Source organism: Vulpes vulpes, chromosome 6 (assembly GCF_048418805.1).
Source record: "Vulpes vulpes isolate BD-2025 chromosome 6, VulVul3, whole genome shotgun sequence".
NCBI classification, from domain to species: domain Eukaryota; kingdom Metazoa; phylum Chordata; class Mammalia; order Carnivora; family Canidae; genus Vulpes; species Vulpes vulpes.
Window position 1 is genome coordinate 130,516,784 of NC_132785.1, and position 16,130 is coordinate 130,532,913.

A 16,130-nucleotide genomic window follows, 5' to 3' on the forward strand; every position below is an offset into this window, starting at 1 on the left:
CTCCCACGGCCTCGTACTTGCACCAACGTGCCAGCAGGTGCCGGAGAGCGCGCCCGTGCAGAGGGTGGCCCCGGGCGGGCCCCATGCTGGGTGCTACCTGGGCGGGCTGGTCCCTGGGGGCGGGCCGCAGCAGGCCTCCCCACGGAGCGCTGGGCTGCAGTTTATACCTTCTGGGGCCTTTTCCCCAAAGACTACAAAAGTACAAGAACAAAATTAGCAACAGAAAGCAACTTGAGGCATAATGAGAAAAGGAAACATGTAAAGAGGCCAGATCCAGAAACGTCACAGAGCGCAGGGCAGCAGCTCTCTGCGTAACGGCCGCCTGCCTCCGTCCGCGCCTCTCCCGGGCTTCCTGACAGACGTCACCGCCTCCCTGCGACAGTACTCAGTACTTCCACCCTGTCACCTGCTCCCGGGAAGAGCTCCCGGAAGACATCCGCAGCAGGTGCCTCAGGAGGCTCTTCCAACCGCAGGCCCGTCTGGGGGCGGCGCTGTGACCTCGGGGCTGTGGGTCGGCGCAGTGGTCAGGGTCCCCTGCCACAGCCCGGACAGCAGAGGAGGTGGGGCGTTGGGGCTCAGCTGGGGAGCCGGGGTATCAGGGAGCGGGGGGGTCGGGGAGGTGGGGGGTCGGGGGGCCGGGATCTCCTGCCCTCCAGCCCGAGTCCCCGGTCCAGGTGTGGTGGAGGTACGGCCGTCCTCAGCCCCACTCCGGGGGACGCTGCACGTGCCGCCCGCCTGGGGTGGCAGAGGGGCCCCAGGAGGGAGCTCTGGGTGGGTGCAGCAGGGGGGGCAGCACAGCCTTGGAACTGCTCTACCGACCACAGCCAGGTGGGCGCCCAGATGTTGACACAGAATGTGACCTTGAAAGACATGAAGTCTGTCCCCCAGACGGTAAGCCCGCGCTTCTCCCTTGGGCAGGTGGACGCATCTGGGAATAAGAGCTCCCCTCCAGGACGAGCCCCCGGAAGGCCACCCACAGTCCTGAGAGCAAACTAGAGGCTCTTTGATGGGGCGGGTGGGGGGTGTTGTAAACAGCAAGTCCATTGGGGGAAACTGGGAGCTTGGAGTGTGGAGGTTTCTCATTGCCTGGGGCGAGACAGTCGCTCATTGGCTGGCTGGACCATCTGTCATTGGCTGGGCCGGGACAGTCTCCCATTGGCTGGGCTGTTGCCAGGGCAGGAGGAAACCTTCCTTCCTCCTGCTGGGATGGTAGCAGTGTGTCCAGGAGCAAGGGGCGCATCTTCCTGTGGGGTCTGCAGTGGTCAGTGAGTGGTGGGAGTGAGCGCTCCTGATGCCATTCTATAGGGGTGTCCTGATTTCCACACCGCTTCAGGTTATACCTTATAAAACATACTTTCTTTTCCACAAGAAAAAACTATGGAATGTGAAGGAGGCAGTGGGTGGAAGTCTCAGCCTGGTCCTGGCTCCTCCAAGGGCACCGTCCCCAAATCCAGCCCAAGACCTGGGGCAGGGAGGCGGGTGCTGAACCACGAGGTGTGGGTGGTCGGCAAAATGCCGATTTAACACACCCGAGTGCAATAGGTAATGCAGCCGAACTGAACTAGGAAAAAGAGATCCCCCGGAGAATTATGATGCAGCTGATAAAGAGCACATTTCCATTTGGTTTGATGGATAATTTTTAATGGAGACACATACATGGTTGATGTTAAGGAAAGGTCACATGTTGGAAAGAAACAGGTCTTTTTGGCCAAGGGCTGGGTAAGGAAGGAAAGGCAGAAGCAGGAGTGGGGCAGGGGTGGGGAGAGAGTGTGGTCTTACATGTAAACCAGTGAGACAAATAAAGGTCTGAGTGTTCCTAGCGTCCAGGACAGCGTCATGGGGTCACGCACGCAGGTACCCCAGAGCCCACTTAGGTGGCACTGCCCCACCAACCCCACCAACGGCCCCCGGGATTGGGAGGTCACATGTAGCGAGGGTCCAAATTTAATTCTAGACTTAACCTCTAAGTTCTGTCCCAGCACCAGCGTCCCAGAGCAAGCGTGGCGCTCTGCAGGCCCGCGGTACCCAGACAGCACCCTTCCCACACACACTGGGCACCCGGCAGCCTGTGCACGCCAGCCCAGTAAACGTGGGTCCAGCGGCCAGGCGAGTGTTGACCGTTTTACCAGCAGAATGGGTTTATTCAGGGATAAGAGAATTGCAACCCACTGTGGCAGAACCAGAGGCAAGGCCAACAAATGAGGAACGTTATTTATGGAGAAGGGAGGAAGTTGGAAGGGCTGTTTTGAACAGAAGTCCACAGGCGAGAAGTGGGAGTCCAGGGTGACAGGGACTCCTCTCTGGCCGTTTCTGGTGGGTTTCTTCCCGTGGGGCCTGGAACCAACTCTCTGGCCGAAGCTTCTCCTGCTGGGCCTGTGACTTACGATCCCTGATGTCCAGTGGGACAGCGGGAGAGCCCCCCGGCCTCCTCACCGCATTTTAATGACGCTTCCCTTGATCAATGTCCACGCCAGTCGGGGCCTCCACGGTGGCAGGGCACGTACAGGAGGGGGCCCGGGAGTCAGAGCCCCTGAAGGCACCGCCTGAGGCCCCCGGGGGCCTGAGACCCTCGCCTCCAACACTGACACATAAATAGGCATAAATAAACCCTCCGAGATCCACACTGGAGACATGGCTGGCACAGCAGATCTGGTAATGACACTCAAGAATAAGAGGTGGGGCAGCGCAAGGTGCTCTAATTGTAACAGGACGTGGAGAAGGCTCACGCCAACATAAAGAGAAAATTCATGATCCAGGTACGCTACACAGAATGTAGTGAAGCCTCGTGTAAAAAAGTCCTTATTTAAACCTTATAAAAAGAAATACACCAACTGCAACTGTTTAGGTTATAAGTTTCTAATGTAGCAGCAGAAAATGTTTATAGAAAAAATATACTTTTAAGAAAATAGCTGAAAAAATCTAAAAAGATAAAAGTATAAAAAGTTTAAAAAATATATCTTAAGACAAAATATTGCCCAAAACATATAAAACTTAATTTAAAAAAATTCACCTATCTAAAGTTAAACCAGGCTGGTCACGGAGCTGCAGCAGGACACCAGCGGCCGGCCTGGGTGACCAGCCCAATGGAAAACCGCGCAGCCCCTTCAGGAAGAAAGGGGAGAGGGCGACTAGATGTTGTTCTGGAAGGTTCTCCTCATCACAGACAAACCAGGCGCTGAGCTCGCAGATGCACGGCAGCGAGCACTCCGGGGCCAAGCACCCTGGACGCCTTACGAACCCATCCGTGAAGTGTCCCATCGGGGCACAGGGGCCCTCTCAGGTCTCCACCAGGATCTCCACCGCGTGGTCCAGCTCGCCCAGATCCGACCTGCAGCTGGAGCCGGGAGGCGGGGTGGCCGCAGAGGTGAAGGCCTGGAGCCCACTGCCGTGGCCCGACTGGGTGCTGCCCACCATCCCCGTGAGCACCGCGTCCAGGTCGTAGTAGGAGCTGTCCACGTCGGAAAACAGCTCCTCCACAGAGCCAGGGGTCTTACTCTCCAGCGTTTCAAAGATCTGATCTAGTGACTTCTGGAAGCCTCCTCTGTTCTCTCGAGAGCTGTCCACTTCCCAGAGGCTGCTCTGCGGGCTCCGCAGGGCCTGCGCAGATGGGACCGCGGAAAGTCCCGGGACCAGGCCTGGCATGCGGCCATCTCCCACGTCAGGGGCAGGGCGCTCCCCCTCCTGCTCCCGCACCGAGCGACACAGGATCTCAGTGGACACGAGGCGGTCCAGCGGCGCCCGCCCTGCCGCCTGGGGTGCCACCACCCGCCAGGTCCCGTCCTGGGTCATCTCTTCTTGGATCTGCCGGACCGTGTTGGCTATGAGGACCGAGCGACAGAGGTTGGGCTCGACCAGCATGTGGCACAACTGGAGTTTGACCAGGGACATGTCCAGGAGCGACTGGCGCTGCAGGCTGTAGGAAGGCGTGGCCTGGGTGCCCGCCAGGCCTCCTTCCACGTCCTCCCCGTCCTCGGCGCTTTTTCTCTTTAACCCTCGTGCAAACATCGTGCCCTGTGGAAAGCAAGGAGATGCCATTTAGCACACTGCAGAGTCCCCAGCAGACCCTGCCCCGAGACTCAGTCTGCAACTGTCAAAGACGGGGTTCCTGGGAGGGGACGGCTGCAGTTACATGACCGCTGTGGCCCCGTGGGCCTGTGTCCAAGCAGGGCCCGGCTCCTGGGACAGCCCTGACACAGAATAGAGCTCTAAACCGCCACACGGCCCCCCCACCCTCTGCCTCCATCAGAAAAAAGAGAAATGGACTGTAAGTAAGGGAACACACTCGTCGAGAACAAGGCTGGAACGCTACACCCGGATTCTGGGCACTGGTGCCCACCGGGCCCACAAGGGAGGAGAGTGGAGGAAACGGGACAGGTGCCTGCCTGCTGCCACCTGCCTGTGCCCAAGCTGACAACTGTGGGTCCCGGGCACTGGCAGCCGCTCTTCCCTCAGGGCTCACGGCAGCCCCTGGGCGGCTTCCCTACAACCGTGTGCCCTCCCCCAAGGTACAGATGGGACTCAATCTCACCGGGCACCGGTGGGGCCAGGCACCTTGCGTAGGCTCTGGGGTGGCACTGGTGTCACTCACACAGCAGGCCATTACCTCTGCTCGCAGAAGCCAAAATACGAGCAAACTGTCCTTCGAACTGATTCTAGGCAGAGAGAGCTCCGGAGAATCACAAGGCAGAGCAGGACGGGTCTGGGGGCTGCAGTGTGGCACCCGCACCCCCAGCCTGGCACCAGGAGGCTCCAGAGCCGGCGCGGGGCACACGGCGAGCAGCCTGAGGACCACCCTCTTAGACCAGAGGCGGGGGTAGGCATCAAGCGTCTCTCTTCTCAGGTTTGTAGGTACCTAACCGTGTTGATTTCCAATAATTCGTCTGAGTTATTCACGAAGAGGATTACGGTCTTTCAAATCTGCAAATTTCTGTATTTCCTTTTTTAGAAAGATCAATGCAGTGGCTCTCTGGGGCTGCTGCTGGCCGGACTTTGGCAAGCCCGGGGCCCCTGGAGACCCGGGTGGGGTGGGGTGGCGCCGGTGCTGTCTGCACTCGGGCCCCCAAGTTCGGCACCCCTGCCAGGAGCCCCTGAGAACTCCCTCCTGCCAGCCCCACCCTTCAACAGGGAGGAGGAGGAGCCCCATCCCCTGGGTTTCCTTTCAGTGTCGTAGATCTCATCTCCTGGATGTTTAACATTTTAAGACATTTTTAAAATGAAGTGTTTTGGGGGCACTTATCCCAAACAAAGGAAAGCCAACATTCATGCAATAACCTGCACAGGAATGTCCACGGTGGCTCTACACGGAAAGCCCTGCTCCAGGGAGTGGCTGACACCCGAGGGCACCGGCCACACACAGCCACTGGGCAGGAGGGCAGAGGGCCCTAGGGACACCAGACTTGGAGGGATCTTAGGGGAGTTATGCTCCAAGAGAAAGCCAACCTCAAACTGGTGTGCGTGGTACGCATATTTGGGGAACAGGACATAGAGATGTGGTGGGGGTAGCGGGTCCATGAAGCCGTGCGTGTGCTCTAAGGGTGCAGAACCCGGTGTGAGCACGCAGGATCGCGACCGGCTCTGTGGTCACACACAGGACACGCTGCCTGGGCATCTTGCCGAAGCTCCGACACCAGGGAGGCAGGTGTTCTCCAGGCCGGTTCTTTACAGCGGCCCGTGCACCTGCATGTATGTGTGTATTTATTTTAAAAGATTTTATTTATTCATGAGACACACAGAGAGGCAAAGACACAGGCAGAGGGAGAAGCAGGCTCCCCTGAGACCCGACCCCAGGGCCACGGGGTCACGCCGCGGAGCCGCCCGGCTGTCCCACCTGTAATTATTTGAAACTAAGTTTACAATACGAAGCGCCTGTAGCTTGTTCCCTCCTGGAGCAGCAGACCGGTCTGACCTACCGACTCTGAGGCCCTGAAGCCACCTGCCATTTCCACCACGACACCTGCCTTGTTGCCTATTTTTAAACAAACGAGTGAAAGAGCTACTGGCAACCGCGTGAAGATTTCACTCACTACGACAGTAAGGATCCGAGTGTTTCATGGCTGCAGACTCAACTCTTACAGGTTTTTTCTGTCAATCTTTGTGTAAAGGTCACTTGCTTAACACTGATGAGCACACGGAGGATCTCGGTGAGATGATGGGGGACTAGTGCCGCCTGGGGAGGACGTGCAGGGTGCGGGGTGCCTGTCTTCAGGGCCTCAGACCCCAAGTCCGTATGCAGCCCATTTCATATAGGGCCACTGAAGGCCCCGGAATCACAGGATGAGCCTGAGCCCCGCTCCCGCCCCCAGCAAGACGAGTCAGCAGCAGGGCCCGGCTGCGGCCGCGGGGGCTCCTCGGACGGCATCTCTGTCCTCCGGACGGCCGTCGGGCAGGGGGCCCGCGGGAGCCGGTGCACCCACAGCCGGGGCGGCCAACGCGGCCTGCGGAGCGGGAGCATCACGTTCCACCAAGAAGCCGGCGGGGGGGGGGGTGGGGGGGTGGGGGGTCACAGTCGCTTTCAGAGCCCGAGTGTGCACCGGGCACCGGCTACACCCGCAGCCGCAGCAACAGCCGCGGGAGCCCAGAGGAGGGGCGGGGGCCACGGCGAGCACCAGAATGCGCCCAGGGCACCCCCAGCTCCCCCACCGCGCCACCCTCCACTTCCTCGGACCCCAGCAGCCTCACGCCGGCTTACCATCTGTCATTGGCTGGGCCGGGAGTCTCCCATTGGCTGGGCTGTTGCCAGGGCAGGAGGAAACCTTCCTTCGCCCTGCGGGGATGGTAGCAGTGTGTCCAGGAGCAAGGGGCGCACCTTCCTGTGGGGTCTGCAGCGGTCAGTGAGTGGTGGGTGTCAGCGCTCCTCCTGCCGGCCTCCTGATGCCATTCTAAAAGGCATCGTTTTACTAAGTTTTACACCCTGAACTGCTATTGTTATTCCCAAATAAACCCATTTTTTGCTAGTGAAATAACGAACTTTCATTTTCAAGGTTAACACGGCCCAGGACGTCAGACTTCTATCTCCATGACAGGCCAGGACACCAATGACTTCTGTAACAATCACCCCCAAGGGCCTGGACTTCATCAGTAACAGACGGCTTTCCTGGTATCTGTCCCCACCTCCTAGAGAAATCCAAACGTGCTCCCCCCACAAAGCCACCAGGGCGGCTGGCTCCTCAGGCTGCAACCCCATCAGGGGCCCCGGAAGCCCTTCCAGTCCGACTCCCCCGCCTGTCCCCAAGTGTCTTTCTGCAAGCCAGAAGGTGGCCCAATCCCTGGCGGCAGCCACTTCCACTAACAGCCTTTGCTCTTCTCATGCAGGCCCTTCCCTGGTTTCCGCAGCTTACTGTACATGATAGGGAAGAACGTCAGAAAGTACAAGACAAAAATCACCGTGGCCCACTCCTCAGAGAAGCAGTCACCACACAGGTTCTTCCCGGCATCTCCCTAAGCAGCCTCCTCTCTGCATGAGGGCTCGCTGCGAGCTGTTCTTGGTTACCGCATTTTCCATGTCAGCAAAAGCCGACCCTCAGGATAAACAGCGCAGGAACTGAGCCTTATTCCCTGCATTTGCACCGCTCACAATCTCCCCAGTTACAGTGACGCTCGGCTCCGACCCGGGGCTTTATTGACAGGCACATGATCCACATTATCAAGCTGCTTTCTAAGAAGCAGAATCAATTCACTCTCCACCAGGATTTTCTGTATGGACTTCCTCACGTTTGCTGGCAAGTCCCCCCCCCCACCACCACTTCACCCATTATCCCTGCTCCATACTCCTGCCACAAACCCAGTTCACCACCCCGGGTGTAGACATTATTTTCAGATTCAAAATAAACAAGTCAGACATGTAAGCTGTGGTATGTCTGACAACCAAGCATGATCCACCAACAAAGTTCACGCTGATCTACGGAACGAGAGCAAACCTCGGCCACCACGCCTAAGCACAAAGCAAGAACAAAGAAACAGGTACCCTATAATTCTGTCCACGTGAACTTCGAGAAGAGGTAAAGCTAACCTAAGGTGGAAAATAGCAGAATGGTTGCCAACGGAGGGGCAGGGATGGTCTGGAGGTCTCCAGGATGATGGAAATGCACCCTACCTGGACAGGTGCACGGCCCTTGTCAGATCCACACAACTGCACAACTGCTAACTGCCCGCTGCATTGCATTAAGCAAACGATACCTTGGTTACAAAGAAAAATACAGAATCGAGTTGACGGGGGAGGCTACCACATTCACTTAAATTGAAACCATTTTAGGTAGGGCCTCCCGTGCATCACTAAGCGCCGGGTCTCACTCGGCACGCCAGGACTAGTATGTGTTCAAAGTCACTCTAATTATTCCCTTCTGATGTTCCAACCCCTGAACAACTGTTAACTTCTGTTACGCTCAGTACCAGCAAACGTGGGCCGATTAGGATTTCAGAAGGAGTAGCCGGAGGGCAGCACATCCAATTCCGGGAGCCGATGGAGGGTCCCCAGAGCCCGTGCGGAGGTGATGCGTCAGGCTGAAGGGGCCGGAGAGCCTCAGCCTCCTCACACAGTTGTGTTTACAACAAAGTCAGCACAAGGTGGGCACACAGACCCCCGGGGCCGGGCTGGCCCAAGTTACAGCTCCTGGGGCAGCCCGTGACAGGGGCCTGGGGCTGGACTTTTCCAACTGCGCACACAAGGCCCCAGGCTTCCGAGGCTGCCCTAACTGCAGCAGCAGACTCACGGTTCAGTTCTGGACAAGCAAGCGTCGGTACTACCTCCACCCCCCACACAGCCAGAGGGTCCCGCGGAGTTCAATCCCGTCACCTCCTCGGGGTTAAGGGTGTTTTGCTCCAAACCCTCCAACGTCAGGGGACAAGCAGGCCATCAGTGTTCAGCCCTCGGTCAGAGCACAGCAGCCTCCAGACCACGGGTTGATGGAACAGAGATCACGGGAGGGGTCCCGCGCGGTGGGTGGCGCCTGGGAGGGCTGCTGTGCCCATCCTTCAGGGCGCCCCCCAGACAAAGGGGGCCCGGCCTGGGAGCTGCCTCTCCCTGTCCTGCCGCGGCTCTCCCTATGTGGCCAGCAGCCCCCGGGCTGCCAGGAGGGCCCGGGGAGCCGGGAGCCGGGGCGCCGGGGAGCCGGGGCGCCGGGGCACACTCGGCCCTGACCTGGCGCATCCCTACGACCTTCAGCCACCCGCGAGCTCGCTCCTGACTCGGGCTTTTCCGGCAAAATAACGTGAACGTGCGTTTCGGTCACACGCTCAGGCGGTCTCTGAAACACGTCCCGGAAAACCTGCGGTCGGGCGGCGGCAGAAGGGCCCGGGCCCCCCGCGGGCGTCTTCCCGCGGCGCCGCGGCTCCCGGGCCTGGGGTGGACACACGGTCCGGGCGCTGGGGGACACTTCCTGGCGCCCTCCCGAGACACGGTTCCTCCTAGACACGGCAGAGCGGGGCCTCTCGTGCTGCATTTCCGCTTCGGGTGGAAAACACGGCAGAGCCTGCACCTGAGGTCACGCGCGGGGGGCGGGGGCGTGGGCCCTCCGTGCCCGGGGCCGCTGACCTCCGCTGACCGCCGCTGACCGCCCCGCAGCACCCGCGCCCCCCGGGGCCCGCACCGTTGCCCCCGCGGCCCCCTCGAGGCAGTGAGGCCCGGACACAAAGGACAAGGAGCCGGCGCGCAGGTGGGCTCCGGCGGGAGGGCGGGGCAGGCCGCGCGGCGACCCCCGGGCCCCGGCCCCGACAGCCGCGCCCCCGCCGCCCCGCCCCGCCCCGGGCGCCCGCCCGCCCGCCGCTCACCTGGCCGCCGCCGTCCGCGCCCCAGCCCCGGCCCCAGCCCCAGCCCGAGCCCGAGCCCGAGCCCGCCGCCGACGGAGGGGCGGGGCCGCGGGGGCGGGCGGGGTCGCGCCCACAAAGGGTCGCCATGGCGCCGGCCGCCCCGCACGCTGATTGGCCGAGCGCGGGGGCGGGGCCTCCGGTTCAAACCGCGGGCGGGGCCTGGCGCGAGACTTCCCGCGCGGACGCGTTGGCCGTTGGGGCCCGCCCCGCCCCGCCCCGCCCGCTCCCAGGTCTCCGCGCGCGGCCCCGGCGCGCCTGCGCAGGACCGGGGGGGGGGGGGGCAGGGGAGGGGGAAGGGAGAGGAGGGGAAGGGAAGGAGGGAAGGGGAGGGAGGGGAGGGAGGGGAAGGGGAAACGGAGGAGAGGGGAGGGGAGAGGATGGGGAGGGAGGAGGGGGAAGGACAGGAAGGGGAGGGGGAGGAGAGGGGAAGGACAGGAAGGGGAGGGGGAGGGGGAGGAGGGGGAAAGCAGGGGGAGATGGGGAGTGAGGGGAGGGAAAGGAGGGGGAGGGCAGAGAAGGAGGGGGAAAGGGAGGAGAGGAGGGGGAGGGGGCAGGGAAGGAGGGGGAAGGGAGGGAGGAGAGGAGGGGGGATGGAGGGGAGGAAATGAGATGGAGGGGAGAGGAGAGGAGAGGAGAGGGGCCCTGAGAGGAGGGGTGCAGGCAGGAGTCAGAGGGTGGGCGGGAGGGAAGAGGAGGGGGGGGCAGCTCCGCAGACAGCCTAGGACCACAAGTACTTCCTAGTTTGTTTTGTTTTGTTTATTCATGAGAGGCAGAGAGGCAGGCTCCGTGCAGGGAGCCCGAGGTGGGGCTGGATCCGGGACTCCAGGATCACGCCCTGGGCCCGAGGCAGGTGCCCAACTGCTGAGCCACCAGGCGTCCCAGGACTTCCCAGTTTACATGCAAGAAATGAAACCCTAAAAGTGCAAAGCAGGGGAGGTTTTGTAAAAATAATTTCTTAGTGGAAAAACGTCTTAGACTACAAGATCCTGACGGCATGAATTGAAGCAACATTGCCTGAGCGCAGGCTGGGCCGCAGGCCTGGGTGAGGGCCCCTGCGCCCTGCTGTCTGCTGATGGGGCTGAAGACATCACCCCCCTGCACCCCACCCAGGGTGGGAAGTGCTGGGCACCCTGTGCAGACAGCGAAGTGGGGGGAGTCCTGGGCTGGAGACGAGGAGCCCTGGGGTTCCCAGGGAATGTGCAGTGGGGGGGTTGGAGACCCCAGAACCTGCTGTGGAGGCCGAGAAAATTAAGGCTACTCCACCTCAAGTGTAGCGTTAGCACAGGTATCGCCATCTCAGGCCCCTGTGAATAAGAGCTGAACCTTACAGGGAAAACCGCAGAACACCCTTGACAGAGAGTCAGTCCCATAACAGAAAGAGAACAGAGCTTAATGCCCTTGACAGAAAATCCCATATCAGAATGAGAACAGAGCTCAGAACGCCCTTGACAGAGACAGAAAGTCCCATACTGGAATGAAAACAGCTCAAGAAATTCCTCCCCGCCTTCCAAAAATCCCCTAGACCAGCCCATAAAAACCCAGCTGTAACCCCCCGCCCCGGGGTCCCAGTCCCTGCTCCGCTGTGTCGGGTTCACGTGGCCCCAGGCTCGAGCTTGTTAATAAACCCTCGTGTGTTTGCATCCAGTCGGCTCCTCGGTGGTTTCTGGGATTCGCGATCTTGGGCACAGCACTGCGTGTGCCGGGGGCGGAGGGGCGCGTTCCCGGGGGCTCGAGAGCCTCGCTGTGGAGAACAGGTGTGCGGGGGACGAGGGGAGAAGGAGAAAGGCCGCCCAGGTTACGGCCACGTGCTCGGACACGTGGGACTTGCACACGCGTAAATGTCGGCGCGTCCAACGGTGGCAAGCTGGGGGAGCCCTTGGCCAGGCCACATGCCGCACAAGGGGTTAGGTTCCCTGATACGCAGACACCCTCCCAACGAAGGGCAAAGGATATCAACGCACAGGTCAGAGCTCAGGCGACAACGCTTCCTTTCTAGGTGGAAGGGCCTCGGCCCGGGCAGGAGGGCCGCGGTGTCACCGCTGAGCTAGGTGCGCGCCAGGCCCGCAGAGCCAGACACCCACAATCCTCTGCAGCACGTCTGTCTGCCGGAGCCACCAGTCTTTTTGACCCCAAATGTCCAGCATCAAATGAAAAGTTAATAGGCACCCTGGGACCCAAGCCCAGAAAATGGAAAAAACAAGGTAAAAAGACAAAACAAAAACATACAGAGTATATAGTAGTGGACTCACGGGTGATCCTGACATTGGAGCTTCCAGACTTTTTTTTTTTTTTTAAATTTTTTATTTATTTGTTTATGATAGTCACAGAGAGAGAGAGAGAGAGAGGCAGAGACACAGGCGGAGGGAGAAGCAGGCTCCATGCACTGGGAGCCTGATGTGAGATTCGATCCCGGGTCTCCAGGATCGTGCCCTGGGCCAAAGGCAGGCGCCAAACCGCTGCGCCACCCAGGGATCCCCAGACTTTTTAAAATAGTGATCATTGGGCAGCCCGGGTGGCTCAGTGGTTTAGCGTCGCCGTCAGCCCGGGGCGTGACCCTGGAGACCCGGGATCGAGTCCCACGTCGGGCTCCCTGCGTGGAGCCTGCTTCTCCCTCTGCCTGTGTCTCTGCCTCTCTCTGTGTGTCTTCCATGAATAAATAAATAATATATTTTTTAAAAAACAGCATTATTTTATTCACAAAAAGTAGTGACAAGTGGAACGGGAATGTACTAAAATGACTCAAATGTAAAAAAAATAAAATGACTCAAGTGGAGGGAATAACGTCGATCTTACACGAAGTTTTCTGGATGAGAATGAAGGAACTCTTCTCAGTGAAAGGGCCAGCAAGACCCCAACGCTAAAACCCCCGAAAAGGAGGCCGGAAAGGACGAATCGTAGGCTGATGGCTCTCGGGGCCACACCGGGAACTTGCAACAGTATTAGCTGCTCAAAGTCCCGCGATACACAGAGAAGACGACGCAGCACAACCGAGTGAGGGTTGCTTCTCCCTCTGCGGCTCTCTCTCTCTCATGAATAAATATATAAATCTTAAAAATAAAAAAACATGCAACCTACGTTCTTGATAAAATACTGAGCAAACCGGGGATCCCTGGGTGGCGCAGCAGTTTGGCGCCTGCCTTGGGCCCAGGACGCAATCCTGGAGACCCGGGATCGAATCCCACGTCGGGCTCCCGGTGCATGGAGCCTGCTTCTCCCTCCGCCTGTGTCTCTGCCTCTCTCTCTCTCTCTCTGTGACTATCATAAATTAAAAAAAAAAAAAATACTGAGCAAACTGAATATACGCAAGCGCAAGGTTAGGAGCAGCCCCCGCTCCCCCCTGACCTCGACACCCGCGGCAGGTTTGCGCCCACCAGGGCCGCCCTCGGTGCCGCGATGCACAAGGCCTCACTGGACAGACCCCCGCCCGGCGGGGGAGGCCCAGGAGGGCCCAGACCCGGGGCTTCCAAGCACGTGGCCCCAGGCCCCCACATGGAATCACGCTCCCTGCTGCCGCCAACGGACGGGCACGCGGGTGTCCGTGCTCCCGGGGTCCTGGGCTCCCTGCTCGGTGCGGAGTGCCCCCCTCTGCCCCCGCCCCCATTCTCTCTCTCTGTCAAATAAATAAATAAAATCTTTTCTGAAAGGAGGGAGGGATACTCCATGAACAGCCCCAGGGTGAGAACAAGCCGAGCGCCGCGGCAGGAGAGCGGGCAGGCCGCCAGCTAAGAGCAAGCCAGGTCTACACCCGGCAAAGCGGGTGGATCTCAGAACACAACAGAGAGGGAAGCCTGACAGGTGGAAAGCTCAGAGCAGACAGAGCTGTTCTGTGGGAGGGGAAGTGGGGGCGCAGGGAGATGTCTGGGACGCCGGACCCTCCATGCTCCATCTGAGTGCAGGGCCTTGACCCTAGGTTGACCCGTTCCCACGGGGAGTCCCCTCTATCCGTGCTCCGATAGATAAGCTGATTAGGCATCTAAGGCAGGCCCCAGGCCCCAGGGTCGGGCGACACACTGGCTGTGGGGCCCAGGCCGACCGGGCGCCTCGTGTGTCTCTTAGACCCTTGGAATTACGGGCCCCACGTGTGTGCGACCTGGTCCAAGCGTCCAGTGTTTTCTGTAATACAGGAAAGCATGCGTGTGGCTCCAGCCTCACAGCAGAGCCCCTTCCTACAGCCTCAGGGAGCACGTGCGGCCTCTCCAGGCGGGAGGAGGGGGCCACAGCCCCCACCTGCCCCAGTCTCCGGGGTAGAAGCGGGCGGCGGGCGGTGACAGGCCCAGGCACGGAGGAGACTCGGAGGTCGTGGGCCAGGTGGCCCTGCCGCAGAGATGCTCCAGGCCCGCCCGCTGCCCTGGACCCTCGCCAGATCCCGGCACCCTTCCCGGGATCTCTTGTCCGCTCTTGGAGGGGTCCCACGGGGCAGGGGACACGTTTGCTGCCACAAAGAATAGGTCGGGGGCTCATGGCCTCACGCATCTGGTTTCATCCCCCCAGTCCTTTGGATGCGGCCGGACATAGAATCACACTGTGAGAGGCCGACTTGACTTCAATGAACGTCGTCGGGAACCTTGTGCCTGTAGACGTAGACGCGTGCCCGGTTTTGGTGAACTTCCCGCCTGACACAGCCTGGAAGGTTCTTCATTGCTCTCTGTGTTGTCTACAAGATAATGGAATGACGTTAAGAGATGCTCTCCTTTACGCGTCTGCTATTTGCCTGGTTAGGGCCGAGCTGCCCCGTGAAGGGTGACCCACCTGGCAGCCGCTGGGTGGGCTGCAGACCCCAGGCCCGGGAGGGGCAGCAGGTCTGCGGGGCAGGAGCCCGCGGACAGGAGGCACGTCCGGCCTTCCCCTGCACCCGCCGCGGCCCTGCTCCTGCGCCCGGGGCTGTGCGGGGACCGTGCTGTCCTTCCTGTACACACCCCGCTCCCAGCTCCCCGGCTTTCGTGTTCCTGCCCCAGTGAACAGCCCAGGCCCTCTCGGTGCCCCGAGAAATAGGTCTGCCGGGGCCAGCTGAGCAGCGGGCCCCCTCTGTGTGGGTCCAGGCCGCGGGGATGGGCAGGGGGTCATGGGCTGGCACCCCGACACTGCCCATGGCAGCCCAGCCCACCAGCACAGCCTTAGGGTGCCCACAGGCAACACGGTGCTTGAACCGCAGATGCTGCCGGGACTCGGGGTCCCCCGGCCACCGTCCCCCCACATCTCAGGGTGAGCCCTGTGGCTGGGCACCCTTGGGGGGGCAGGGATGTGATGTTGTTGGAGGAGCCCTCCGTTTCCGAACACGGGTAGCTATTTCGGTGTGCACCTCCCCTGTCCGCATCCACCACCGGGTGGGCCCTCGGGACCCCCTAGAGGCCTGGTGGGCCCCCTCACTGGTGCCTCCTCTTCTCCCCCCTCCAGATGTTGGGGTGTCCCAGGGCCCAGCCCCTAAACCCCTTCTGTCTACACCCACTCCCCGGGCTGCCTCAGCCCGCCCCCCACTGAAGCACCGACTACCCCACACCAGAGACCTCACCCGCCCGCCGGTCCAGTCCCCCGTTCCGCTCACGCACCGCGGGGCAGACGGGATCCCATGGGTGGCGCCCCCGGCTCCCTGCACCCCAGGCCCTGCGACCGCCACCAGACGCCAGCCCGAGGCTGTGTTGTTGCGCAGCAGGGTGACCGAGTACCCAGACTTTGGGGGGCGGTGGCCACCTGGTCACAGGAGCCCTTGGGGAAGGCTGGGCGAAGTCAGAGGCCCAAGCAAGAGAAGGACGGGGGCGCCCACCCCTGCTTGTTTGGGGGGCGTGTGAAGGTGGTTGGACCACCCGCACAGCAGGGAGCACCTGGGGGGGCCACGGGACCTTGGGCCTCCATCCAGTCCTACAACCTCCGGGCGCCGAGCCCTGCCCCGCGTGAGCCAGCAGGACCCCCGGGGACCCTGAGCCTCCGGCTACCTGGAGCCCCGCAGCGCCCCCAGCGCCCCCTCCTCTCCCGCCCTGAGCTCTCCTCACTCCCTCCGCAGCTCTCCGCCCAAACTAACGTCTGAAACAGAAGTCCTACCCGGCCCCCAAGTGTCCCGTTTCCATCGCCGGTTCACTCAGCCACTCGTGGCTCAGCCACGGACCTTTGGGTCCTCCTGACCCCCACCCCCCACTTTGCTCATCTCCACCTCCAATCTGCCCCGGCTGCCCCGCTGGGACCTGGGCCGGGACCCTCCAGCCACTCCAGAGAGCCCCTCCCACACCCGGCCAAGCAGGCGGTGACCGGCCTCAGAACCTGGTGACGCGCGGGCCACCTGGTGTTCCAGGCCCCGGAGGGTACGTGGCGGGGCGGGGCTGCGGGGACAGAGC

At 61.0% G+C, this 16,130-nt stretch overlaps 1 protein-coding gene across 4 annotated transcripts; it reads right to left on the minus strand.

Annotated features, from left to right (window-relative positions):
* Window positions 1–1,619: 1,619 nt before the first annotated feature.
* CDCA4 (cell division cycle associated 4) lies at window positions 1,620–9,845 on the minus strand. Of its 4 annotated transcripts, XM_072762497.1 has the most exons (5): window positions 9,766–9,800; window positions 8,093–8,175; window positions 6,689–6,878; window positions 4,529–6,434; window positions 1,620–4,011 (listed from the first exon to the last, which is right to left on the minus strand). In XM_072762497.1, the coding sequence occupies exons 4-5, from the start codon at window positions 4,598–4,600 to the stop codon at window positions 3,277–3,279; spliced, it is 807 nt and encodes a 268-aa protein (XP_072618598.1). In that variant the 5' UTR covers window positions 4,601–6,434; window positions 6,689–6,878; window positions 8,093–8,175; window positions 9,766–9,800; the 3' UTR covers window positions 1,620–3,276. The 4 variants fall into 4 exon arrangements, with proteins under 4 accessions (XP_072618598.1, XP_072618602.1, XP_072618601.1 ...); XM_072762501.1 differs by lacking the exon at window positions 4,529–6,434 and having other exon boundaries at window positions 9,766–9,794; XM_072762500.1 differs by lacking the exons at window positions 4,529–6,434; window positions 8,093–8,175 and having other exon boundaries at window positions 9,766–9,824.
* Between the last annotated feature and the right edge of the window lie 6,285 nt (window positions 9,846–16,130).